General features: G+C 47.3%; 3 protein-coding genes across 9 annotated transcripts; 1 reads left to right on the forward strand and 2 right to left on the reverse strand.

The window, feature by feature from the left end:
* Positions 1–400: 400 nt before the first annotated feature.
* LOC125540257 (uncharacterized) lies at positions 401–14856 on the reverse strand. 7 transcript variants are annotated; one of them, XM_048703846.2, is made up of 9 exons: positions 4463–4766; positions 4251–4372; positions 3397–3704; positions 3144–3290; positions 1940–2032; positions 1679–1759; positions 1458–1547; positions 1194–1274; positions 401–947 (listed from the first exon to the last, which is right to left on the reverse strand). In XM_048703846.2, the coding sequence occupies exons 1-9, from the start codon at positions 4516–4518 to the stop codon at positions 933–935; spliced, it is 993 nt and encodes a 330-aa protein (XP_048559803.2). In that variant the 5' UTR covers positions 4519–4766; the 3' UTR covers positions 401–932. The 7 variants fall into 7 exon arrangements, 2 of the variants coding, with proteins under 2 accessions (XP_048559803.2, XP_048559801.2); XM_048703844.2 differs by having other exon boundaries at positions 1679–1768; XR_007297266.2 differs by lacking the exons at positions 401–947; positions 1194–1274; positions 1458–1547; ... (1 more) ...; positions 1940–2032; positions 3144–3290 and adding exons at positions 5218–5447; positions 6019–6159; positions 7250–7993; positions 14368–14538; positions 14607–14856 and having other exon boundaries at positions 3551–3704; positions 4463–5078.
* Positions 14857–18904: 4048 nt separating this feature from the next.
* Positions 18905–22585, reverse strand: LOC147987539 (uncharacterized). The gene is made up of 2 exons (XM_087542420.1): positions 22255–22585; positions 18905–19170 (listed from the first exon to the last, which is right to left on the reverse strand). The coding sequence occupies exons 1-2, from the start codon at positions 22583–22585 to the stop codon at positions 18905–18907; spliced, it is 597 nt and encodes a 198-aa protein (XP_087398546.1).
* A 3360-nt stretch (positions 22586–25945) lies between these two features.
* Positions 25946–26502, forward strand: LOC147987540 (uncharacterized). Its single transcript, XM_087542422.1, has 2 exons — positions 25946–26316; positions 26406–26502. Exons 1-2 carry the CDS (start codon positions 25946–25948, stop codon positions 26500–26502), a joined length of 468 nt encoding a protein of 155 aa, XP_087398548.1.
* The last annotated feature ends 585 nt before the right edge of the window (positions 26503–27087 follow it).

Genomic DNA, 27087 nt, shown 5'->3' on the forward strand with positions numbered 1-27087 from the left:
AGTTAAACTGTTCTAAGACGGGACGCGCACATACAACAGCAGCGACGGCAGCGAGCTAACACGCACCTACGCCATTCTTTGCACTGCTCGATGGAGATGTCCAAGCCGCCGCCGTATGATCGACCCGGTCTATGCTCTGGTCGACAGATCCGGCCGCCGCACCCTTCCCTACAACGAAGCCACCACCAGCCGCCTCCAGCCACAGCAAATCCGGCCATCGTGTCCAAGAGATTAATTTTCTGGAGACAGAAAGAGTCGGCCAAGGGCTGGAGCGGTGGTCTTTTTTTGCGACGTGTGCCGACTTATCGGTAGCTCATGCTCTGCCAGATCCAGATCGTGCAGGATATATAAATATATAACTTTCTCTAGGAATCCCCAGACTGGAACACATAAACAACCATGGACCATGCAAAGTTCTACGTACATCGGTACATGGTACATTCTGGTATCCAACAAAGCACTATGCCGGAGAGATTTCTAACTAGCATGTTCACATGATAAACAGCGCAAATTTTAACCACTTCCTCCGATCCAAAATAAGCGCCGCAGCTTTGAGCTAAGGTTATGCAGCTTTGAACTTTGGTTGAGTTTAACCTTCGTTCAAAGTTGCTGACTCTTATTTTGGATAGGAGTAGCAAATATGAAAGGTTGGCGATGTGCATCATCCAGGGGCAATCACCCAGACTACTTCAGTCTTGGATGCTCTGAGCAAAGATATAATGAAGACAAACAGTACCCAGAAGAAGAAAAACAGACTCAGGCATACATCTGCATCATCCAGGGGCAATCACCGTCTAACTAAGTTTCACTGCAGCAGGAAACACAGGGGTGTACATGACCTGCTGTTGGCCTGGTTAGCAGACCACAAAACGATATTGCCGCCGACTTCAAAATTGCAGTGTATCATCAATACCAGCAGCTACCCACTGGTTTCATCTTCGATATTGCTGCAAAACAATGTCAAAGAAAATTAGCTTGCACGATACAACTGATGTAATCCAAAGAAGGCATGTTGGCTTTCCCTTATTATATTGCATGCCTCAATAAACAGAAACAATATTCCTACAAATAATTAGAAATCATGTTCTGTGACTAAACAGCTACCAAACAATACAAGCATAACAACAAGTAATAAGCCCAAGCATAATGAGCTCAGAATCCATAGTGTACTCATTTGAGTCAAGCCGTCTCACCTGTGGCCGACAAGGTTGTGCGTAACCTTGCGGAGAAGATCCGGGCTGGGCACTGTTAGCAGTAGGCACCCCACCATACGGCTGCAGAGATTGTAATACCATTATTACCATAATGGCAGAATGCAATAAAGGATACATGCATGCTCATCTAGAAGAATTGTGGAAGTTTCTTAGATACGACAAATTAAAAATATAACAGATAATCGCCCATAATCACCCAAACTCATAATGCATGGTCAACTCATTCGAGTGAAGCTGTCTCACCTGTGGCCGAGAAACATGTGCGTAACCTTGCGGAAGAGATCCAGCCTGGGCACTGTTAGCAGTAGGTACCCCACCATACAGCTGAAGAGACTGTAATACCAACCATAAAAATAAAGTGGAGGTTTCTTAGGTAGGAATAGGATAACTTAAACAAGCTTAAAAACAGAAAATCACACAAACTCAGAATGCACGGTGAAGTCATTTCAGAGAAGCTGTCTCACCTGTGGCCGAGAAGGGTGTGCGTGAGCTTGCGGAAAAGATCCAGGATGGGCACTGTCAAAAATAGGCGCTCCACCATACAGCTGAAGAGACTGTAATACCATTATCATAATGATAAAAGGCAATAAAGGATACATACTCATCTAAAAGCATTGCAGAAGTTTCTTAGATAGCACAAATTAAACAAGCATGACAACAGATAATCACCCAAACATTATAAAATCAGAATGCATGGTGAACTCATTTCAGAGAAGCTGTATCACCTGTGGCCAGGAAAGATACGTGTAACCTTGGGGTGGTAAAGGTCCAGGCCGAGCATTGTATGCAACGTGCATGCTACCATACAACTCTGGGAACTGCAGCATGAGGAAAGGCACATATAAGAAAGATACTCATTTAAATGCAATGGCTAGCAAAAGATATCTGGAGAAGTCACTGCAAATACATTAGAAGTTAGCATTATACAAGAAAAAAGTATATAAAATAGAACCCATAATGTTTAACTCAGGACATTTAAGGATACTATTCACTTGGTTTAACTGAAAGCACAATTGGAACATGACCCGGATATTATTTTCTGTAGCTAATGTTTCGAGATCACATGTACCCAAATAAGAACAATTCAATCAGTTTCAGCCTTATATTATGTTTAAAATGGCAAGGTTAAAAAAGACATCGGCATGTAGAGGGGGCTAGATTGCCAAGTTGCAACGGGGGTGCGCTGGATTGCTAGGTCGCGGAACGAATCTGTACTATCTTCCACCACAAATCTGGGGCATACACTACTGATGAGTTGCTCCATCTCGGTATCCAGCCGCCAGCAACCACATCTGATGCTTCCAAACAAAAGCTACCCCAAACCACACCGCCAGCCATGGCAGCTCAGCTCCAATCAACAACAAAGAGCATCAACCGGTGGGAGTGTTGATTATTGGTTTCAGTTAGACTGATTTTCTCCTGGCCCAATAGAACAACCAGTCGCACTGTTCCTATATAACAACCTAGCTAGCTTTCAAATCTGGCCGCGGGCATGCATTGTTTCTATGTTCATGGCAGCTCACTGCGAGATAAAGGGGTAGGGCTGCTGCCAGCAAAATGTAGCCAGATGGTTTAGGAGCATGGATGCATGTTACACGGTATCCATCGGACACACTCTTTGATACTCTTCCAGATTGATTTCTTTTCTAATGTGAATTCTTTTCAATCTACAGCCATGGCAACCATGCATGATGCATCTATGACCTGCATTTGCTTACATTTAATTAATAAATTAATCAAACAATTACAGTAGGTTCTTGGCTGCTATTGGATTTTTTTTATTTTTTTTGCACAACCACTAACCCGTTTGGTTTGGAGATAATATTTAACACGTCAAGGGCAAACACCTAGGCAGTAACTGCACCTGGTATATATCACATATAAATGATAAACAACTCAGTGAATATGTACCACAAAGAAGAAACTTACCCCCATGCCAACTGGTAAACCAGATCCAGGAGTAAACAGCATGCTATTAGGATAATGGCAGTGTGCTGCATCAGAAACTGGAGGCTGAGGTGGCCTCTGATAAGCCAAGGGAGTGAAACTCTTAGCATCAGCATTCAGCTCGGATTCCTGGTTTGGAAGTACCAACTGTCAGTGTCAAAGTCCATGGCTGACCAACAGACACCCAAGGAAAAAAAAGGTCAAATATAATACAGAATATTCCCCACTCTCTGACCTTCAATTTTGTGTTTAAACTTCTTTTGTCTGAGTCTGATTCCATTGAAGAGCAAGGTGTAACACACTCAGGTGTTGATGTAGAATCACCAAGTTGTTCACTGGGTGAAGTGGAATCTTGTGAGAAACCTTCCAACAAGATTTTTTCTTGGTCAGGAGATGGAGGCCCTGACGGACACAACTTTGGAGGTGCATGAGGTAGTTCACCAGGTAAAGTGGAATCTTGTGAGAAACCATTCAATAAGCTTTTTTCTTGGCCGGGAGATGAAGGCTCTGATGGACACGACTTTGGAGGTGCACATTTCAAACCTGCCAAAAGATTACCAAACGATCAGATACTCTGATGCTCAGAAAAGCCATGAAAATTAGAATAGTGCGGCTAGAAGATGTTGAAATTAATAAGGCCAACTGGATTTGTCTGAAAAACAATAAACGCATTCCTAAAGAAAATCGCCAACAGTGCCATCCCAAGATAGCTTCAAGAGGTACGTGTTTACAGCACATTGGTCAAATAGATAGACGAGCGTACCATATAATGTGGAAGGAATCAAGGGTTATAACAGCAAAAACGTAATTTTTACTATAAAAAATGATGAAGTGAACAATAAATGCTAATAATAACAGAGTTAAACAGCAGACTAAAACTATTCCGTTCCCTCCATTCATGTACAATCCAAGAAGCTTAAATCTTGCAATGTGTGTCAACTTCTTACAATTGCAGTGGGGAGACATTTCGTCTGGTATTACGATAATAAGGACTGATGGACACCAGGCGAATGTTTGATTGATGTGCATAAGAGCCCTAATGAAATGTGAAACTACACTAAATCATTTGCCAACGCAAGACTGACATACCTTCACTCTGATCCTTGTCTGACGGATCCACATTCAGCTCACAGAGAACTTTGATCAGCATATCTCTGTCTTCAACCATCAAGCTCAACCAATACTCATTCTTTCTTAGCCTTTTTCCAAGCCTGAATGAATAGACATGAGGAATTAGTCAAAATGCATGACATTCAATCAATATCAAAAATATGCATAGCCATTAAACCATTTTGCATTACCAGATGATCAGGAATTTTTGGCTCCACCACCTCTCCATTCTGATTCTTTCCCTCATGGTCTTTCGACTGAACTTGATTGGTATCTTCTTTCAAAGGTTCCATTCTGCCCTTGTGTTGCCTACATTTCCTGATTATTAGTCTCTTCACGTATTCTTCATCGAACTTTAGAAGATGCAATCGGTTCCCGACCAGTTTTCTCAAAGAGAAATAACCATTGGCACCAAGGAGGTCCAGCTTATGTCCACTCTTTTCAAATTTGGCCACCGCTGCAGTCATCTGCTTCCAACCTTCCAGAAACGTTTCCTTGTGCCCAATCACATCTAACCATGTTTCTACCATTCCGAGATAAAATGCAAATCCCGTCTTCGAGAGATACGACCAGTTTCTCATATCAAACAGAACTTCAGCTGTCAAATGAATGATGAGATCCAAGTCGAAATTGTCCTGGAGTAGATCAACTGGTCCTTGCATTCTAGGAAATTCTCCAAACAAGAACATTCCTATTTCGAGCAGCGATATCATGTAACCAGTAATATGCTTGCAGTTCTCATCATCAAGGCGGAGGATTTCTTCAACCAACAAGTATATGCTATCACAACAAACCTGCATATTCTCTCTGCAGAAACGTATGTGCTAGTTAAAATATAAGGTACGCAACTAAGTATCATTCACTGCATGTAAAATCATAACACATCCATCCATACGTGCAAGAAATAAGTAAGGCTCAATAGATGATAGCAATTGGGGAAGCTTACATCTTCGCATATCTCGAACTACAAGACATTTGATGACATTTTCCAAAGAACCATGGCAAAATAATATTGGAGAATACAAAAAACCCTCCAGCCGCTGTAGGATCAGCAGGAGTTGGCCGCACTGCAGCAAAGTAATTGTCTGTTTCACGGGATAGAATTTGAGCCACTGATATTGCCTTTTCAGGGTCAGTTTCACTTGGACGGGTGATATCGATAATCTGATATGTGTCCTATGAGGAAAAATCAAAGATTTGTTAGTACACCATCATGGCAAATGATTGAATGAAGGAAAATTAGCAATAAGCACTGGCAGTATGATGTCAAGATCACAATAAGTGTTGCAACTTTTTGCGGGATAGCACCAAACAGAAGAGTAAATCAAATGGTTTAAATGATCAGTTATTGCTAGATTGGAATACCAGGTGGGTATATTTTTCCCATGCAAAGGGGGTTGGCTCGTTCTTTAAACTCATAGACTACATTACTGGAAAATACCAGGACAAGAGCAAGGTCAGCTCTGAAGTCAAAACATCAATAAATAGTCCACACTCCACAGACCATGTAATACAAAATATCTTCGCATTATACTGGTTATCCTTCAATAATAACAAAAGTAATGGAAATTGAAAAGGAGGTGGAGGCACATGTCCTATATACCATACTAAAACGAGTTATTATTAGATAAAGGGACAGAAGAACCTTAATAGACAAGAATTAAACACTGCATACCATATATTTTATAAGATAAATTGGCAAGGACGAAATATTTAACCACTGCTGTCATACAGTATGGGTGTATACCAGTTCTGTGGGGGGCGTCACAGGTGATAGACCTTCGATGTCGAACGATTTTACACTTTCATAGCGCTGAAGCTTCTCCATTTTTAGTTTCATGAGATCAGCAAAGGTGGCTTTCTCAGGTAAGTAAAAATGCGGAATATCCTGCATTTAGGGAACAAAGTCATGGCCATATAAACGTAATAGAATTAGTTTTCCAGTATTTAGGTAAGAAGTAAACCATCATATCACAAGTACAAAACTTCACAGTATTCAGATCATTAGGGTAAAAATGAATTAAAAACATGTCCTAGTCTTAATTTTCCGAGAACACCCCATTTTTCCCCAAACAGCCATCTAACATTGCTTTGTTCCTCATTTGACATTACACGGGTAATTTTCATGAAAGTGGCCACTTTTGAAGCTACTACAACTTAGGGGAACGTTTTGCTTCATAGAATTTCAGGAAATCACAAACCAAGATTATGATCAACTATGCCACAATCTTAAACCTCAGATGTACCTAAGCATGCTAGCAATACTCCTGCCATCCCAAAATACATTTTGTAACAAAATCTACATCATATCCCTGTGTAGTACTATATACTAGATTATGATCAGTGAATTAAAACATGTCCCAGTCCTAATTTTCCGAGGACGCACGATTTTTTTCACAAGCAGCCATCTAACTTTGCTCTGTTCCTCATTCGGCACTACACGGGTATTTCAGTTGATAAAGATTTTCATCCCTTTAGAAGCTACTAGCAGTTATAGACAGCTTAGTATACCTAACATGCGAGCACCAATAGTATTATCAACTATGCCACTGTTGAATTTCAGAAAAGCACAAAGCAAGATTATTATCAACTACTCCCTCCGTTCCTAAATATTTGTCTTTTTAGACATTTCAAATGACTACTACATACGGATGTATGTAGACATATTTTAGAGTGTAGATTCACTCATTTTGCTCCGTATGTAGTCACTTGTTGAAATGCCTAAAAAGACAAGTACTCCCTCCGTCCGAAAATACTTGTCATCAAAATGAATAAAATGGGACGTATCTAGATGTATTTTAGTTCTAGATACACCCCTTTTTGTCTATTTTGATGACAAGTTTTTTCGGACGGAGGGAGTATTTAGGAACGGAGGGAGTATGAGTCTATGACACAATGCTGAATTTCAGATATACATCAACATACTAGCACCAATGTACTCCTGCAATCGCAAAATACAATTTATACAAGAAACTTACTGTCATTTTGCTTTGCTTCTTAGAAGCCACCCTAATTGATGCCTCAAACAGTGCCAGCATGTCCCTTTTTACATCATGTCCACCGCCGCTGCCCAATCGACGTGACGCCGACTCCAGAACAGTTCTCAGTTGACTCTGTTCTTCCTCCCCGGGAGCCCCACCTTGTGTGGGTTTCTTGAGCTCAGCCCCTCTCTTTTTTCTGGACGCCATTTCAGCCTCAACCGCTTCCCTCTCAACCCTCCTCCTGTGCACCATCTCAAGGAGAGGGGTCAGCTCAGGATACTTGGGATCAGTCATCCTCCCTTCATGGCCACTAGAAGGAGTACTCTTGGCAGTCTGGCGTCGTCCAACCATTTTAACAACCTAGGGTTAGGGTTAAGCTGATGCTCCTGTGGTGGGGGGTGGGAAGAGGTGGTGGGGGTGGGAGGAGGGGGGCCGATGCTGGGAGTGGCTGGATCGGCGGTGGTGGAGTTGGAGAGACTAGATCGCCGGTGGTGGTGGGAGAGGCCGGGTCGCCGGTGATGGAGTGGCTGGGTCGCCGGTGGTGGGGTTGGGGTCGGGGTGGCCGCCCGGGGAGGCCTAGGTGGGGAGGGGGGGGGGGGGGGGGGGGGGGTCGCCGTTGGTCGGATGGGGTGGGGGTGACCGGCGGATCGGCGGTGGCGGCTGGTGGAGGACGATGGTGTGCGCCTGCGGAAGAGGACCGAGTGGGGCTGGCGTGAGGGCGTCCTGAGGCTTAAGTCTGGGCTGCCAAGCAATAAAGTAGCAACACAAGCATTTTCGAGTTAATTAAGGCCGAGTAGCTGGTTTCTGCCTGAAACTTTGTAAGTTAAATTCCGAGTATGAAATGTACTCCCTCCGTTTCTAAATATAAGTGTTTTTAGACATTTCAAATGAATTACAACATACGAATATATGTAGACATATTTTAGAGTGTAAATTCACTCATTTTGCTTTTTTATGTAGTCACTTGTTGTAATCTTTATAAAGAATTATATTTGGGAACGGAGGGAGTATAACGTAAACGTTAGATGAAATTATAAATGGCAAACTTCTACACTAAATACCTCAAAAGTATTTGAGAGCTTGAACTGCAAAACACCTTATATTTTAGGACTACAAAAACACCTTATATTTTAGAACCAAGAAAGTAGCTGTTACAGCATCTATAGCCGGACTTCTCAAACCGGTCTCAAACGCCCGGTCACAAAAAAAACCCAACTGGACGCCTCAAACCGCCCTCAAACGTCCGGACTGACCGGCACCCCTCATATGTAGCCCAAATCTAGGACGGCAGCTCCGAAGACGAGGACGAGCTGGCGCTTTGGATCACGCGGGAGCACTTGCGGGTGGATATGAGCGACAACTCCGGCTCAAGTGCGACGCTGCCTGTCACCCGCAGTCGCAGCGTCGACACCGGTGCCGGCACTTCCGCCCCGTGTGCGGATCAGTGAGGGCAGCTCAATCGGCGTCGCCCGTCCATCGGCCTCCTCCACCTACGGCCGCTGCTCCGTGCGGGCAGCCGTGGGTTCTAGTGCCCGCTTCACCGGCACCACACGGATGTGGACTCCGGAATCAGAGGCGCGCGCTGCCCGCCACAAGAGGCAGAGGGCAAGGGAGATGGGGGCCGCGTCGAATGCGGCAGCGCAGTCCTCCCGCTGCCGCCGCGTGATGCCAGACGCGCCAAACAAGGATAAGTGTCTCCTTTAGTGGTTGTACCGCCGGTCACTTACGACAGCGGAGACAGACGCCCACCGGCTCCGAGGATCAACGCCAAGGCGCTTCGACTCGGCATTGAGCAGTCCGAGCGGGAGGCGGCGAGGGTGGCCAAGCTCAAGCGCAAGCAGGACCGCATCGTCCGTCGCGTGAAGGGCTACATCATCATCTTTGATTCCTCCGACGACTATGGGTCCGACTACGACGGCTCCGACATTGACCCACCTCCTGCCTCGGAACTCTTACAGTACTAGTTATCTAGATTCTGACCAAATTCTATAATGCAAACCCAACCGTGAAATTCTAAATCGCATAGCTCTCTTCTCTCTCATTTCTCTCGTGGGGCGGACAAATGGAATTCAGTCTTTCATTTGCATAAAAAATCATTGCTGTAAAATTGAATCACCCAAATCCCTAAGTATTTTCCTTTCTTTCATAACCCTAAATCTATCTCTTCAAAGCAAGTGATAAGATATTTGATGACATAAATTTAATGAAAATGAGAAATGAAAATTGTATCATAATATATTATCTCCCATATCAAAATAATAATATATGGTGTTGCCTTTTTTCACCAAAAATCTGCATGACTAAAGATATTTTTAACACGTGTTTAATATTATAACAAAACATCATCAAAAAATTACCCAAGTTATATCTTTGCTATTTCCAACCTTCCGAGTGACCTCCAATTGGAAAACTCACGACCTCAAGTTCAAAAGTTTGGAACTAAACCAAATTTTCAGTTTTGGGCAGAAACTTCAATATTTGGCATATAGAAAATGATCTAAAAATCTCCAAAAAAATCATGAAGATCCACCTCAACCTCCTATATCAAGATGAAATCATCTTTTACAAGTGCAACTGTTCTTTCTACTTTACCCACTTCCTTTCTTGCACCTCTCTCACTCCCTCTCACTACCTCTAGACCAAGACCACACCAAGCAAACTCCCCCTGTCCTTTCTTCCCCGAGCCGAGGAAAGCCCCAAACAATGCTACAACATGGAGTGCGCCCACGCCACACCTACCGGCAACCACGGGTGATCACCTAACCTAGGTCATGTGTTGCACTATAGCGACGACGTTGTAGTCCTCGTAGATGCCTCCGCTCACCGTTTGCCTCATGTGCATTCCTCTCTTCCCTCTCTTGCTAGATGGGCCAGCCACCACCGTGAACACCCAGTCAACCTTCTCCCCATGCTACCCCATTTGCTTCATCTCGATCCAAACTTTGCTCACGCAATGCTCCATTTTCTCTTCTCCTACCCATGACGAGGACTTCCTAAGCCCAACAATGTCGTTGTGGCCTACTCATTAGTCGTTGTTCGTCACCGGTAAGCCTCTCCAACACCTCCGTTTCTAATGGGCGGGCCTAACCTGTGAGGATGATCATTAGCGTTTAAACCCGTTGCAGGGTCGACATGTGGACTTTAAAATACTTACATGTGTGTACAAATTCAAAGTACGCTTTCATTGCAGGAAGGCGTATTTAAGTTTTTGGCATATAAGCTTTCTATTAATTTGATTGAAATCGTATTCCTAGATATATGCATGAGACGTCAACGATTACTCTCAAGTTTGCCTTGGTTCTCTATTTTATTATGTTCCTTAGTTAACATTATGTGGATTCTCATTAGTTAACAAAGAAAATGAGCTTGTTTCGCAGAGTAACAATGAGCAATAAACAACCATAAATTACTCTGAATCCAAATGAAGTTATTTTTTTATAAATCCACAAAAATCTAAGTATATCAAATTTTATCAATTTCATAATTTGGGGTTTTCTGGAATTTATTATTTATTGGTTATAATTATTCATTCTCATCAATTAGAAGGAAAAGTTTCAAACGATATCATCAAATACCCTGACCAGTACCAAGATCCGATGGAGCCACTAAAGCACCCGCTTTGATCATGTTGACCCCATACTTGCTTATTTATATCTTGGTATGATTAAGTGTGCATTATTGATTTCATAGAAAATGTCATTACGCTTAGAAAATAGTTGCACTCTATTATCACTCCGTGCACAAGTCTATACCCATAACAAAAGCTTAGTTCTACCTATGAAGGGGAGCCTTGGCGCGGCGGTAAGTTGTTGCCAGTGCAAGTCCTGGAAACACATCTTGTAGGTAGAAATACAAGGAAATGTTACGTACAAAAGATTCAAAGTGGTCGCACCGTTCTCAGGCACTGCCATGCCCTTGTGTGCTTAGCTCTACCTATAAGCTTCAAAATAGGCCGAAAAGTATATGTATGTTATAATCTCCTTAGGCCCGCAAGTGCATTCAATGTATGACTTGTTGATTGACCAGACATGTTCGGCCTCCTTTGGTTTGTAGGATTTTTATAGGAATTCTATAAGATAGGATTTGCAAAGGAAAAATTCATTTGAATCTCTTTGGTTTGTAGGAATGGATTCCTATTCCTATGTAGGATAGGAATCAATCCTTCACATTTTGGAGAAAAAAATATTAGCCTAAACTTAATGGAAAAAATCCTATCCTATGCATCAAATGACATCTCTTTCTCTATAGAAATTAACATGCATGTCATCTCACTTTCTATGATTTTCCTATTCCTATAAAATTCCTATCCTATGAATCAAAGAAGGCTGAAAGAAGATCCAATTTATTGTGCGAAGTGTATGTGCGAACTATAATTATTTTTCCTAGTGAGAGGTTGTAGGGTTAAGACATGTTGATTCGGATCTGGATTTATCTTTCGGAATTTCCATTGCATGACTTCAATGATACTCAGCACATGAGATCTTATGTGTAAACTGCCACCGTAATGGTCTCATTTGTGTAAGACTATGCTTCTTATTGATGTACTTGTGAAGCAAGTTTGGTTATGCTTAGCGACACGTCAATGGGATCATTGTTGTATATACATGGACGATTTGGTAAGGTAGTGCATTTATCATAGCTCATTGTCTACTTTTGGCTTCACCAATCACTTATTGGATGGTCTAGAAAAGTCAAAGACACGAAGCTCAGTCTATCAACAAACTACACCTTGCGACTTGACACAAACCATAAAGGATTGTATATGAACAAGGATTTAACTAAATAAAAAATTATCAAAGGCCTTCACATGTCATGGGTCACCCTAGATAGGTAGAGGCTAGATACTACCTACTACAACAAGCAAAACAATTGGGAAAATGGTTATCCTCTTCGTCCTTAAGATTTGACCCTCACAAGTGATCCCGGTAAAAATGGCACTAGAGCAAAACATAGAGAGCGGACGCATATGTCAACACGTTTGTTTATGAGACACAGTGATTGGGTGTGCAACGCAACGCAAAGCGCTAGTTTACTCAAGTCGGCACAACGGCTCCACAGTCTAGCAGCGGTGCATAGGACTGTAAGGATCAACCACCCCCATGCCGCCCAAATTCCACAATACACGTCGGTTAATACCTAGGGAAATCAAAGTGATACCTATGCATTCTTGTCTTGTTGATAGCTACTTTCTCCATCCGGAATTACTCGACTCTGAGAGTACATCCATCTCAGTGTCAAGTAATTCTGGACGGAGGGAGTATTTGTGTTCATATTTACATGTGGTATATGTTACTATAGCCAATAGTGGTGAGTAATCACAAATCAATATCAACAATGATGTCAATGAAAAATCAAATATATGCGAAAATTGGAGCACTAAGAGCATCTATAGCCGGACTTAGCAAATCTGGCCCCTCAAATGCCCGCGGGCACGTCTGGCGAGTCCGGCGGCACTGACCGAGCACCCCTCAAATAATGTAATCCACATCCGTACACCTCAATTACCATATCTCAAATCCATACAAACTCATGCAACTACATCGATGCACACACATTGTCCGGCTACTCCATTCACTACTAACTAAACATGCCATCGGACTATCAAAATTTGACATGTTTGGCTATGGTGGAGTTCATCCACAGCTGCCCTTGCCCTTCTCGGCGCCCTTGCCGTCCTTCTCGCGGAAGTACCGGTCAAAGACGCGGTACGGATCGAGCCGGATCTGCTCGTTGCCGAAGCTGTCCTCGCTGTCGTTGTCCTCCTTCTCCTCATTCAATGGCAAGGACCGCCCGATTCTGCTCTTGGGTGAGGGCGCGCATGTTCCTCCGCTGCCATTTCTTCACAATATGAGTGTGGATGGCTTCCTCCTCCGCGGCCGCCTGCGCCGTCGCATCAGCCGCCTCCGCAACCGCCATTTCCGCCGCGATACGGGCCTCAGCGGCCCTTATCCTCTCATTCCCATGGAGAGCCGCCAGTTCCTGGTAGGACTCCTAGTATGCCCAACCGGTGATGGGAAAGGAGAGGTGTTCCGGCTGACGGGACCGCAAGGATCCAACACTAGAAGACTCGAGCGCTCGGGGAGCCGACGCCATGGTGTCGCTACAGGCAGATCTGTCCGTCGGCCGGGCGCTGTCCTCCCGGGAGCGGCGGAGTGCAATGCGGACTGCCATTGCCTCCTCCAACCCACACGGGATGACACCCCACTCAAGGGATCCGGACTGGTCGGAGTCCAATCCGCTGCCTGCCATGGCGGAGAAGGCCGAAAACCGCGGGGAGATGAGCTCGGGTGGCGGAGGGGAGTGGAGTGGAGTGAAGTGGCTAGGGTTTGATCTGGCGAGTGGACGGAGACGAATATATGTGGAGTCGTATGGGCCAACATGGGTCGGGTCCGACATAGCGGGCGTGCCCGGGCGCCCCCATATCCGCCCCATATTTGGATTGGATATGAGGGGGTCGGACAGCCCAGGCGTTTGAGGCATTTATCTGGGTCAAAAAAACGTGACCGGCCCATGCTGTAGATGCTTTAAGCCATTAATTAATATGGCGGAAGGTGTGACGTAACTTCTAGTGTCATAATTTTCTGTTTAAACTTTGAACTATTTGTATTTTTTTTGCTAATTTTAACTTATTCACCTTATGACGGTGTGAGACTATATATGTATGTATGTATGTATAATATATATAATCCTGGCTCGGCCACTATGCAGCTATGGCGCTATATTTGCAAGAGATCAATGTGCCAGCTGCAAGCTATGCAGCTGTGGCGGTATATCTCAAGGATATCAATTGTGGGCTGCAATGCCTGAGGATGCACCTACAAGCACGAAAGCAGGGGCTAAAATGTTTAATCGTCCTCTAATGGCACTTTGTTGATCTGTAATGAATATAAATAGCCCTGTTTCCGGTCGTTTCCTTGCACCTCTAGAAAAATTTCCTTCCAAAAATCTAGGTTTATACAGTACATCTCAATAAATCTAGAGGCGGGTCCGCTGCTCAATAAGATCTACTAGATCAGACGCACCATGTGTCTGTGTCTATAGTTCTACCGGAGCCGTGTAAACCATCTTAGAGAAATCAAATCACAGTGCAAATTTTGTGGAGGGGGGTGACTTACTGTATTGACAGTCGTAAGAGCTCATCTGAAATCGATGAATCGTCACCGTGTTGCTCGCTGGAGGGTTGTCGTGTCAATGGTATTCGTAAGGGGGACGGATCTCAGAACAGATAGAAGGCACCACTGGAGTTCTTGCTGTCCACAAACGCCTCCACATAAACTTGAACAGATCTGGGGAATTAAAAGTGATGAAAACATGGATCCGAACAAACCTGGAATTCTAGACAAAAATTAATCACCAGTAATCGCCAGGCTCCTCCGGGCCGCCGTTTGTGCGGCCGGTGAGGTCCTCGCCGGCAACCGGCCAGGCGTAACTCCGGTCTCCGGATGTAGACCTCCATCAGCCATCGCCATGTTCCGCCGTCTCTAGGAAGAGATGCGATTTTTCGATGCGGTTTTTCTTCGTGTGGCAGAGAGAGAGAAGGGGGGCAGGACGACTCAATCAAGGAAAAAAGCACGGAGAAGATGTTTCCAAGGAAACGTAACTTGTCATGTCAATGTCTGCCAGACTGGGTGGGTGGCCCAATAATCGGGCGGGGTGGTTGTACAGCTACCATATACGTACACTATTACTCTATATTTATTACGTCGAGCCGCGCCTGCCCCACCTTTATACGCACTTTTTTTCTTTGTCAAACCAGGCTAGGGCCCTGCCAATGCTTCACCTTAGTATAAGACGCTAAGAGCAACTCCAATGGGGCGACCCATTTCATTCGCGGGCGTCCGTTTGGGTCGGTGCGGACAAAAAAGCCGTCCCAACGCGCCGATCCAAACGGACGCGCGTCCGCTTTCGTCCGCCTGCCGACCCATTTCCGACCCATTTTTTAGGCTGACTAGCTAAATACCCGTGCGTTGCTACGGGATGAAACAATATTTAAAGAGAGGTAACGTGAGGCCGATTGTCATCGGCCATGGTGGCGTAAACTATGTTTTGACGTCATTGGTATATTGGTATATATCAGCTACTGCCTGGAGAAGGGTGGCGAGATTATCAATGGCTATGACTTTAGCGATCCTCGACGATTGTCGTCAATACAACAACCCAGGTCTTTGCGGCCTCTATCACATGTCGACATCCGGACGGGACGCCAGTGTGTCATGTTGCATGCTCATGGATGGATAATAAGCCAGATCGCGCGACATAGCTCGGCTTCCGGTGTAGGCAATCGAGACTTCATACATAGTCATGGTGGGGGAGCCACCTTTGTGTCTGTGGTCGATGAGCAATCAAGGCAATGTCGTTCGAGTCGACCACATCCGAACGAAAGATGGGCTGGCGACATAGAATCCCTAGCGTAAAAACCCTTGTTTTTCGCTTGATATGTTGATGGAAAGCTTGATTTGGTTACACGTAGACAAATTTACTCCTTCTGTCCGGGATCGTAGGCTTGATATGTTGATGGGAAGCTTGACGGGTTTCCTCTTTTCTTTATGGGCGCTGATCTGCACCGGTGCACCGGCCTAGATTTGGGCCAGTTGCCTAGCAGCCGCCCGATTGGAGCAATCAGATCCGTTCGATCTGCATCTCTCCTTCCTCCCGCACAGGATCCAGCCCGTGTCACCTCTGCTTCGCACCCGTGCCGCCACCTCGCGCTCATCCGCGGCTAACGGCCACCTCGGTGTCGCCACCGCTCGCCCCCCTGTTCGTCATGCTTGTCGTCTATTGTCGCCATCAACGAAGACATCTCTTTGATGGAAAAATCATGGCGGCCGTCGTGGCAACATTTTCATCACTGGATGAAGCAAAACAGATACATAGTTGTAGTAAAAAAACATTATAGCCGTCTACTACCGGTTGTAGCTCACCGTGCAGGTCGCAAACACAAGGCCGCCGTCGTGGCAACGATTTTAATGATAGTCGTAGCAAAGCATGGTCACGGTTGTAGCAAAAGAACATCATGGCCGTCGCCGCTAGTTGTAGTCGCCGTGCAAGTCGTGAACATTAGCGTCTTCTGTTGTAGCAAATCACCTTGCCGGTTCCAGCAAATGAACACCGTGGTTCCAACATTTTTTGTTGCTGGTTCCAACATCTAGCAAGAGCGGGTTGCAGCATCTGTGGGCGCGTGGTCACCGCGGTCACCACCTCGTAGTAGCATAAAATCATGCCGGTTCCAGCATCTATCCAGAGCGTTCGCAGCATCTGCAAGTGTGGTCACCGCGGTCACCGTCCGTAGTAGCAAAAAATTATGCCCATTGTAGCACTTTGGCTCACCGATCGTAGCATATTTGGACGCCAGTTGTAGCACCGCTCGCTTGTCAGAGGCATCCTGGTGCTTGGCCTCATCGCGCGCGGCCATGGCGAAGGGAGCGGGCATGGTGACGGGCGCATCCATGGCGACGACGGGATCTGAAGGAGGAAGACCAAGAGCGCGACAACCCCCGTGTGTGGATGCGGCTAAGAGAGAAGGGGATTGGAGAAAGAAGATAAGGCGGGGGCAGGGGCTCGCGCCAGGCGTACGATGGCCTCGATTGAGTGGCTCGCGTGGGACCGGCCGAAAGTTTCGGCCGGCGCACCGCATAGAAACGTTTCCCTTTCTTTATTCATTCCTAGCTCATTCCTCTTTCGGTTTTCTGCTTTATTTGCAAATTAGCCTTGCTTTCACTCTATTTGATTTCTTTCACCAATACTACTAAGAAACCTCGGATCAAATTACGATGGAAAAGGGTTGGCCAAGTAAAGCAACAAATCCTTACGTTCCTTCTTTTCGCTGTTATTTTTTTCTCAAGGTTTATCTCTCTTGACCAAATCAAACTTGCCTTTTTCCTCTTTCTTTCCTAACTTTCTCCATAGATTCATGATATATAAACATTTTTTTTGCGAATAGATATATAAACGTATTATATAGTGCATGAATAGAAATATATACTATTATATTATTTATATTAACATTATTATATTATTTATATTTTTCAGGTCATAAAAGCGGGATGTCTGAGTGAGCATTCAACCTGAAACTTTATGCATACGAAAAATGGAAAAAGAAGTTCATCAAGGTACAATGAGAATACACCACAAAAGCATATGCGCCCTTCAAATAAACAACAACGTTGAGAAAAGCCTACTCATAGGGAGAATACACCTTGTTTGGTCGACCATTATGTATTTTTTGTATGGTCCTAAATAGTCATATGAATGCAAAGCAACAAACAATCAAGGTAAAAACAATAACAATAATAATGAAAGGTGCCGATTACGACAATAGATATCAGACCCATGTAGCTTGCCTGAATTTGTTTCTTGAGCACACCCATTTATGTGGTTAGTCCACGGCAAATGAAATACATTGATTGCTCCAACACATTCCTGGTAATATAGAAGGCAAAATGTACAAACATCATCCATGCGTCTGTACTAAAGTTAGTATAAAATTGAGTCACTTATTTTGAGATGGAGGGAGTACATAAATAGCAGAAGTGGTCAAATATGGTTTGAATAGCAGAAGCTACAAATGATGTGCATTTACAATAATCACAAAACTTGAATGACACCTACACCTGGCCTGCATACTGAATTCATGTGATCTATTCTTCTCCTTCTATAAAATCAGAATTGCATCAAAGTATATGCCTATGTAGTATATGTAATATGCAATATAATTGTTCGTATAGGGCTGATCTAGCCGTCGACTTATCGAGTGGTTTAGTACATGAACGAGGTAGTGCAAAGCTGGCTCCAGGAGCAGATCGATTGGATGCTGGCAAAGCGTGCACGTATACAACATGCATCTGCCTCGATTAATTCCTACGGTGGCTGGATGCTTACGTACATGAAGAATCGATTGATTCCTACGGTGGCTGGATACTTACGTACATGAAGACTCGATGTATTCTCGCCGGCTAGAAGCACACATGAGTAACACACACGCGCGCGCGAAAGTGGCACAACATGGGTTGGCCGAAGGCGGCATGACGGGGTGACACGAGAAAACCGGAGGACCTTGTCATGGTTCTGAAGGAGACGAGAAGGCGGTGATCAGTTTGTTTCGTCTCTTTCTATCTCAGCGAAAGTCTCCTTCGTCCAAATTGAATTGGATGAAAATGAGCAGGTCCTAGATAACTACGAGAAAGGCATATAAGAGAGATTAGTGGGAAGGAGATAATTGCATGAAAGGAGAAATGTGTGTTAATGGGAAGGAAGGGATTGTGTCCCGGTTTTCTACATGATAGATATGCATGAAAGGAAAGATGGATTGCGTTCTGATTTTTTGGAGAGTAAGAAAAAAAAATGAAATCTGGAAACGTGGAGGAGATCGCGCAAGGGGTGGGGCTGGCGACTTCCTTCGATCGATGGGAGGGGAGGAAACGAATGAACGAACGACGTACGGACTCCTCCATTAGGAGTAGAGATTTGCATCAAGGCGAACACAAGACTGACGCGCGCGCGCTCGCCATCTTTCCTCACCGGGCCCGCTAGTCGGTGGCACAGTGGATTCACACCCTCGCCCGCCTGCTACGTCACCGACGCCGCCGGCCATTTTTTCAGATTAAAATGGATACATAGGTAGTTCTAGCGTACACAAATAAAAGAAAAAGACCACTAGTCGTCGCTTTCTGGCTCCGACTCGGTAATGTCCCCGTCTGACGTCTGAAGGTAGGCGTCAGCAAGCTGCTCGTCTTCAAAGTCCCAACCTGACGTTTCTCGTAGCTTCAGTTTCAATTGAGCTGCCTGCTTCCGCGAACGCTTGTCCTCCCGATAGGCGGCTCGCTCCCTCCTCCTCGCGTCCCTCTCCGATCTCAATTGCTTGTAGAACTGGCGCTCGTCGACGATGTCCTGCGGGAAGCCTCCGCGCCACATGTGATGGCCTGGCTTATTAGGGATGATAGACTACTCATATCAATAAGGAGTTCCTTCTTTTCCGGTAGCCCATTCAGACAGAACTCCAAAGTTAAGCATGCTCAGCTTGGAGTAGTGTCAGGATGGGTGACCAACCGGGAAGTTGCTCCCGGGTGCGCATGAGTGAGGACAAAGTACGCAGAAAACACTAGTATTGATCTGTGGGGACAGTCTAGATCCCACCAGGAGTAACGACCACCGGCGGGTGACAAGTTGGACCAACACTCAGAGGAGCACTGGCCCGGGGGTTTAAAATAATGATGACCCTTGGGCGTGAGACCCCCAAGGGAAAAGAAAAGGCTAGGCGGCGAATGGTAAAACCAATGTTGGGCATTGCTGGAAGAGTTTTATTCAAGGCGAACTGTCAAGGGGTTCCCATTATTACCCAACCGCGTAAGGGACGCAGAATCCGGGAACATAACACCGATATGACGGAAACTAGGGCGGCAAGAGTGGAACAAAACACCAGGCATAAGGCCGAGCCTTCCACCCTTTACCAAGTATATAGATGTATTAATTAAATAAGATATATTGTGATATCCCAGCAAGTAAACATGTTCCAACAAAGAACAACATCTCCATGTTCCAACAAGGAACACAACTTCAATCTTCACCTGCAACTAACAATGCTATAAGAGGGGCTGAGCAAAGCGGTAACATAGCCAAACAACGGTTTGCTAGGACAAGGTGGGTTAGAGGCTTGGTTCAACAATATGGGTGGCATGATAAGCAAGTGGTAGGTATCGCAGCATAGGCATAGCAAAAGAGTGAGCAACTAAGCAAGCAAAGATAGAAGTGATTTCGAGGGTATGATCATCTTGCCTGAAATCCCGCAAGGAAGAAGAACGAGTCCATGAAGAAGACAAACGGACGTAGACGAACGGTTCCTCACAAACGCACGTTATCGGAACCAACCCGAAGAAGCAACACCGGAAAGAAGCACACAACATAGTAAACAACCACGACAACAACATGGCACGATGCGCAAACAAGTATGATGCATGTCCGGTTTAATGAGGCATGGCATGGCAAAGTGCACAAACAATCCTACAAATTAAGTGGAGCTCATTATGCAACGGAGTTGCATATTGAAGAAAACACCACATGACTTATTTAGTTCTCTCTCGTTTATGTACCCAACAATATTAAATGTTGATTAACATGGAAAGGGGTGAAGCACAACAAAACTACCTATCTAGGCAAGTTTAAATGAGGACGGAACAACAACCAACAAGTCCGGAAACTCCTCATGTGCATATTTTAAGGTTTGGTACTGTTCTGCCCTAAACAATATTTTAGAGTTGTTAAACATGCAAAGTAAAGCCACCATGTTAAACTAGACATTTTTCTACCCCATTTACATATAAAGATTAATTAAAACTGAGCTACGGTTAATTAGTTATGAATTAAACCGTTTTAGCATGGCATAAGAGTAAACCTACACAAACAGCAATTTAATCATTTTAACCATGGATGAAAATGAAAAATTATTAAACTAGATGAAAAACTAAGCAAGTTTCATATATAAAACATTTTAATCCGATGCACAGTTGTGAAGTTATTAAATGCATGAAGAACAGGGACTTAACTGCAAAACTGTTTTACACTGGATATTAGACAAATTTGCTCAGGAAAAAAACAACATGGGCTGAATCTGTTGGGCGCTGGGCTGTCTCACCATGGGCTTCAACTCAACTAGTGGGGAGGAGACCGGGCAGGCCGTCTGGCTGAGGAGGCCCGCTGGGCCCTGGACGCGCTGGTCGCAGCCCAGGCGTGGGTCAACGCGCGGCGGCGCTCGCTCTTGCTGCTCGATGCAGGAAAGCAGAGCACGCAGCGGCAAAGGACTCGGCCACGGGCGGCGCGATGGAGGGAAGGTGGAGGACGGAGGGGAGCGGGGCTCGGTGCTGGCGTGAACGAAGACGACGGGCGGCGAGGAGGAGGTCCTGCGGGGTCGCTCCATGGGGCAGAAAGACTTGGTCCCGGCGACTATGGAGCTTCAGGTTCAGGAAGTCATGGCGTGGAGCCCCTCCTGCGAGGCAGGGGACGGCCGGAGGTCGGGGATGGACTAGTCCATCCATTCCCAGTCAGATTCCGGCGAAGGCTTGAGGTCCAGGAGCCAAGGCATCGGAGGGATCTCCTGAGGTCATCCATGGCAGAGAGAGAGAGAGAGGTTAGAGAGGAAGAAACTAAGGAAGGAAAGGAGAGAGGCAGGGCGCGGGGCTGGCCTGGAGGTCGAGGTCGGGCACGGCCGGCGCTCGACGGCGGCGGAAGGGTGGCTGCGCTCAGGTGGTGGTTGGCGCAAGGAGCAGCAGAGAGCTCGGGCGCGATGGGATCCAGGAGACGGGGATGGTGGGCGAGGAGGTGGAGCTCGGGCTCCTGCGGGATTTGAGCGTCGGCGGTCGTTCACTCGAGATGGATCGATGGGATGGATGGATTGGATCTGGGTGTGGCTGATGGTTGGTGCAGGGGGAATGAGAGGATCCCGAGGTGGGAAATGAGTGCGGCGGCGGCTGGGAGGATCCCGAAAAATTAGGGTTGTCCAAAATGGACTAGGGATAGACTATATATATAGTAGGTGGGTTGACTTAGGGGTATATCGTCCCTCCGATCGCAATCGGACGATTCCGGATAAAATAGCTAGGGAGTCCAAAAAAGAAAACGGTGATGTTTTGCAGACGTTTGGGGATGATCCGGACACAACGGTGGCGACAGTCCGGGTCGGGTTCGGGACAACTTCGGACGCGCACGTGAGGGGTTCGATGCACGTCGGTTCCTCTGAGTGGGGGTGTATGTGATAGCCTGGCTTGTTAGGGATGATAGACTACTCATATCAATAAGGAATTCCTTCTTTTCCGGGAGCCCATTCGGACAGAACTCCAAAGTTAAGCGTGCTCAGCTTGGAGTAGTGTCAGGATGGGTGACCGACCGGGAAGTTGCTCCCGGGTGCGCACGAGTGAGGACAAAGTGCGCAGAAAAGACTAGTATTGATCTGTGGGGCCAGTCTAGATCCCGCCAGGAGTAACGACCACCGGCGGGTGTGTCCGGGGCATTACACCACACCACCAGGGCTTCCACGTCCTTCTCTGCGATGGCGAGGCGACGCTGCCGCCTCCGGTGGACACGACGATCCTCGACGGTGAAAAGCCGCGGGAGAGGCGCCAGATCCTGCGCCCGCTGGCTCGACACGTTGGGAAAATTCATATCCCGACGAGGCCTCAGGAGGCGCCACGCTGCCATGTCGTGCGCACGGGCCGCCTCCTCTGCGGTGTCGAAGGTGTCGAGGACGAGACGTTTCTCGTGAAACCAGATCTCGGCGGAGAAGGCGCCGGAGCGGCGCTCGCGGACTCCGCGAAAATTTGAAGCGCCCAGGCGACGGATCGACATGGTGGCGCAGATGCGGCGAGAGTGGGCGGCGGACAGAGTGTGGAGGGAGCGCCTTCTTTATAGCGAGCGCCGGCCGCGGCGCGCGCGCGAACCTTTCCCGCGCACTGGAGCGCCAAAACCAGCACGCGCTAGGCCGCTTTCCCCCGCGCGCTCGAACCTTTCCCGTGCGCTGGAGCGCCAAAACTAGGGCGACGGCATGATCTTAAACGCGCGCGATCATGAAATGGGTCGGCCCGTTGGGCGCACTGCCGACCCAAAACTAAAAGAGGGCGGACGGCGGGCGGGCGGCCGACCCAAACGGACAAAAAGCGGACAAAAACGCCGTCCGTTTGGGTCGGCCCGTTGGAGTTGCTCTAAGAGCATCTACAGGTGGACTTGGTAAATTCGACCACGTACGTCCGCGGACGCACCCGAACACGTCCGTGGGCGCATCCGGACGGTCCTTATATTTCCCTCCCAGCATCCACATATCTCAAATCTGGACTCCCAAATCCATGCAAATTCATGCACGTCGATCATAAAAGACACGTCGCATGTAAATAACAAATGTTGGTACGAAGCATAAATATCGTTTACATACAATTTATTTTAAGTGCACAACTCAAGCATTAGCTCCTTGGTTTCCATTGTGGGTCCACATGTGCTCCACAAAATCATTGAGTAGCTGTGTGTGCACCTGGTGATCTCGAAGATTCTGATGCATCTGCAGAAAGTTCATAAGCTGAGCCACATCTTGATCTTTCGGGATTTCAACTTGTTCTCCAGGTACTTCAAAATCATTGGTTTGGGCTACACCATCACCCTCATCCTCGATAGTCATATTTGTGCAGAATAATTAACATGTCATCAGCTGCCACAAAGTTTCAGATTCCCACATCATTGCAGCACTTCGCACAATTCCCCAACGAGCTTGAAGCACACCAAATACCCTCTCAACATCCTTCCTAGCCGATTCATGCATAATTGCAAAGTGGCTCTGTTTATTGCCATGCGGTTCAGATGTAGTCTTCACAAACGCCGTCCACTTTGGGACGGCTGCGGAGTGCGCGCGGCGGCGGAGCTGCGAGACGGACGACGCGGAGGAGGAAGAAGAGAGGAGATAGCAAATGGATCCGGCGGGCCTTGGGTGGATTTGGTGCAATTTGCGGTAGGGTCGGGCTGTCGGTGTCGTGGTTCTAACTCTGACAGTGATGTAGGGGGGTATGTATGGAGAGGCTAGATCTCAGCTATGGAGAAGTTGTAAGCACACCAGGATGTACGAGTTCAGGCCCTTCGCGGAGGAAGTAACAGCCCTACGTCTCGGTGCCCGGAGGCGGTCGATTGGATTATAGGTGTGTGAATAACAGGGGTGCGAACCCTTGATACTGAGGAGGGGGGTGGCTTATATAGAGTTCGCCAGACCTCTCCCGCCCTCAGTAATGCAGGGTTAAAATACATTAAGACTGGGCGTTACTGGTAACGTCCCTAATAAAGTGCTATGATGACCATAAAGACTACTTAATGGCCGACCGTTTGCCTGCGGAGTGACTTTAGATCTCCTGGCAGTCAAGTGGTTGGCTTCGTGGTCGAGTGATAGCTTCTTGGTCGAGTGTCTTGAATCCGTCGAGTGGGATACCTTCAAGTCGATTGAAAGGTGACTTCTTCTAGGGATGTCCTTGGGTAGGGCTCTTAGGACAGGTCCATGCCCCTACCCTAGGTACATAGCTTCATCATTAGCCCCCGAATGGATCAAGGTTCGAGTGGGGAAGGAGTTGGGGATCCTTCCGACTGGTTCTTAGCGTTATATGAATGTCTTGTACTGGATCAATTGTCACGGATGACGTTGTCAACTTCTTTCGGTCACCTTGATCCATTCTTGGTCTCTCGTCGAGTGAATTTCCTTACTTGTGAAATACCGAGTGCCGGCACGAGAGGGATCTTCTGTTTGATGAGTTGTTCTGCAGCCCGCGGATTTTGCGGGATTTGAATTTCGGGAAGCGAGCGGGACGGGGGCGGCCGCAGTAATCGGATGGGATAGGACGGAAGCTCCTCGATTCCCGCGCCACCTTTTTCGCCACGTACCGCGCGCGCCTGTTGCGGGATTTGACAGGATCACCTGGGCCTACCGGTCAGCCACTCGGAAGCGGCCTCTTATAAGCTGCCGGCTCGGGGCTCCCAAACAGTGTGCTCTCGCTTTTCCTTCTCCCTTCACACAAGGTCCTCCACCACCTCCGCTCTCACCCTAGCGTCGTAGGTCCGTTCGAGCCTCGCCGGCGACGATGGTGAAGGATAAGACGTCGGCTTTGGAGCGCGCAAAGAAGGCGGCGGTGCAGGGGAAGGGGAAGAAGTCCGCTCGGGGCGGATCTTCCTCGAGGACTGCTCTGCCCAAGGATTGGATCCAGGGCGACTGGATGCCGTCGGTGATTCGGCAGGAAGATCTTGATGACATGGTCGAGGGGGGGAGTCATTCCCCATGAAGCTGCACGTCTCCCGGGGAAAGAAGTCGAACCCCAACCTCTTGACGGTGAGTGCGTCCTCCTCGCCACCCATATCGATCGTGGATTTTCTCTACCTCCTCATCCTTTTTTTCCGGAGCTTTTTGAACTTCTTCGGAGCGCAGCTCCATCACTTCACTCCCAATTCCATCGTGTATCTTGCTGCTTTCGTTTCCTCATGTGAAAGTTTCTTGGGTTGCCGCCCTCATTGGGGACTCTTTAAACACATCTTCGCTGCCGTTCCCAATCGGTAAAGAAAGCCAAGTCGAGTGACGAATGGACGCAAGTGATCCAGCTGTGCGGGGGCCTGGCGATCCAGATGAGGGGAAAAAGTTCTTTTCCGTCTATCACTTTTCCCGAGTCAGTCCGTGGTTGGCAGTCAACCTGGTTTTATTGCCAAGACCAGGTGACTCCAGGACAGTGGACTGGGCTTCCCCCTTTCTCTCTGGACCGAGCTCAAAAACCTGCCTCTCTGAAAGTGCTGCCGGAGGAAAAGGCGCAAGTCAAGGTGCTGGTTGGTCGAGTGGTTCAACTTGTCCGAGAGGGCGTGACCGGCATGGACTTGCTGGAGGTCTTCCTTCGGAGGCGCATCCAACCGCTTCAGGCTCGTGACCACCCGATGTGGCTGTACTCGGGTCTCGAAGACACCACTCGGATTCACCCAGAGGAGGTCACTGACGAGATGCTGGAAGGGTGGCTGTCGAGCATCACAGGAAACAAAGACAACCCCCGAGGAGCCAGGAGGGTTCCTCCGCTTGACAACACATACGAAGTGGACCAGGTCTGACCTTGTGTTCCCGACTGAGATCTTGCTTTCTTCATTTGCTCTCTTTGAATCGGTCGACTGACTTTCGACTTGTCTGCTGTTCTCCAGGCAACTACAGAGATGTACTCGACACCCAATGGAGCACAGGAGCAGGCCGAGGAAGGGGAGGTGAGCGGAGGCGAAAGTGGAGACGAACAAGGAGAGTGGGAATCTGACGGCGAAGGAGAGGGAGATGACGACGTCGACTCCAGCGAAGAGGAGGAGGAGGAGGAGGAAGCTGAACCTCCCCGCTCGGAAAGGCGATCCAAGCTTACACACGACCCTGCGTGGGAACGTGGTAAGGCGACTGCTCCCGTTGGGCAGTCATCGAAGCGCCCTCGGACCTCTTCTCCAGCGCCGACTGAAAAAGCTCCCAAGCAACCACGCGCGGCGCCGTCCAAGCCACCCAAGGCTCTGCCCAAGATGAAGATGACTGTCCCCACCATTTCTGGGTAATAATAGAACTTGTTTTCCTTTGCCGACCGTGGACAGATCCTTGGTCGATTCATTGAGCCAACTGACTGTCTTTCGAAATTTGCAGTGCTGCTACTTCTGAGATCTCCGCCAAGGACGACGATCAAGAGATGGAAGATGCTGTTACTTCCAACCCTGATATGATTACTGATGTTCTGCCTTGAGTCGACTGACGATTTCTTATAACTATGTCGATTGAATTTTTCTCGTAGCTCCTCCTCATGTTATTAACCTCCCTGACGACGACGACGAAGTGCCGCTGAGAGTGAGACGGAACAGGAAGGCGTCGGCTGGCAAGACCCCACAATCTACTCCGGCGCCTGAGGCCGTAGCTTGAGACGGTGGTGATACCACTCGGGCTTCTGTGACTTTCGCCGTTCCTCTGACGAGTGTGCGGCCCTCGACGTCGACCGCAAATCCGCCTTCGCTCTTCGCCACACACCACGTCCCTGAGGACCAAGTGGGTGCAGCTAAGGAAGCTATACGCCAGGCAGGGATCATGATGGAGCAGGTCAAGGTGGTTCGAGAAGCCAGCCAAGCAGCTTATGACGCGAGTTTAGCTCTTCAGAGTAACATCCAGGTCAGTCGATTCACTGCTTGTTCTGTTAGGGTATGGTGTCTGTTAAGTTTTGGACGAGTGGGGGCACGCTTAGTGCACCCACTGGGTGTAGTCCCCGAGACTACGGTGGACTGCTGGCAGTCGACTGTAGTCTTTATATTGTGTTGCTGTAGTTGTACTTCTTCACTCG

The sequence above is a fragment of the Triticum urartu genome, chromosome 2A (assembly GCF_056163025.1).
Source record: "Triticum urartu cultivar PI428250 chromosome 2A, HENAU_Tu73, whole genome shotgun sequence".
NCBI lineage: Eukaryota > Viridiplantae > Streptophyta > Magnoliopsida > Poales > Poaceae > Triticum > Triticum urartu.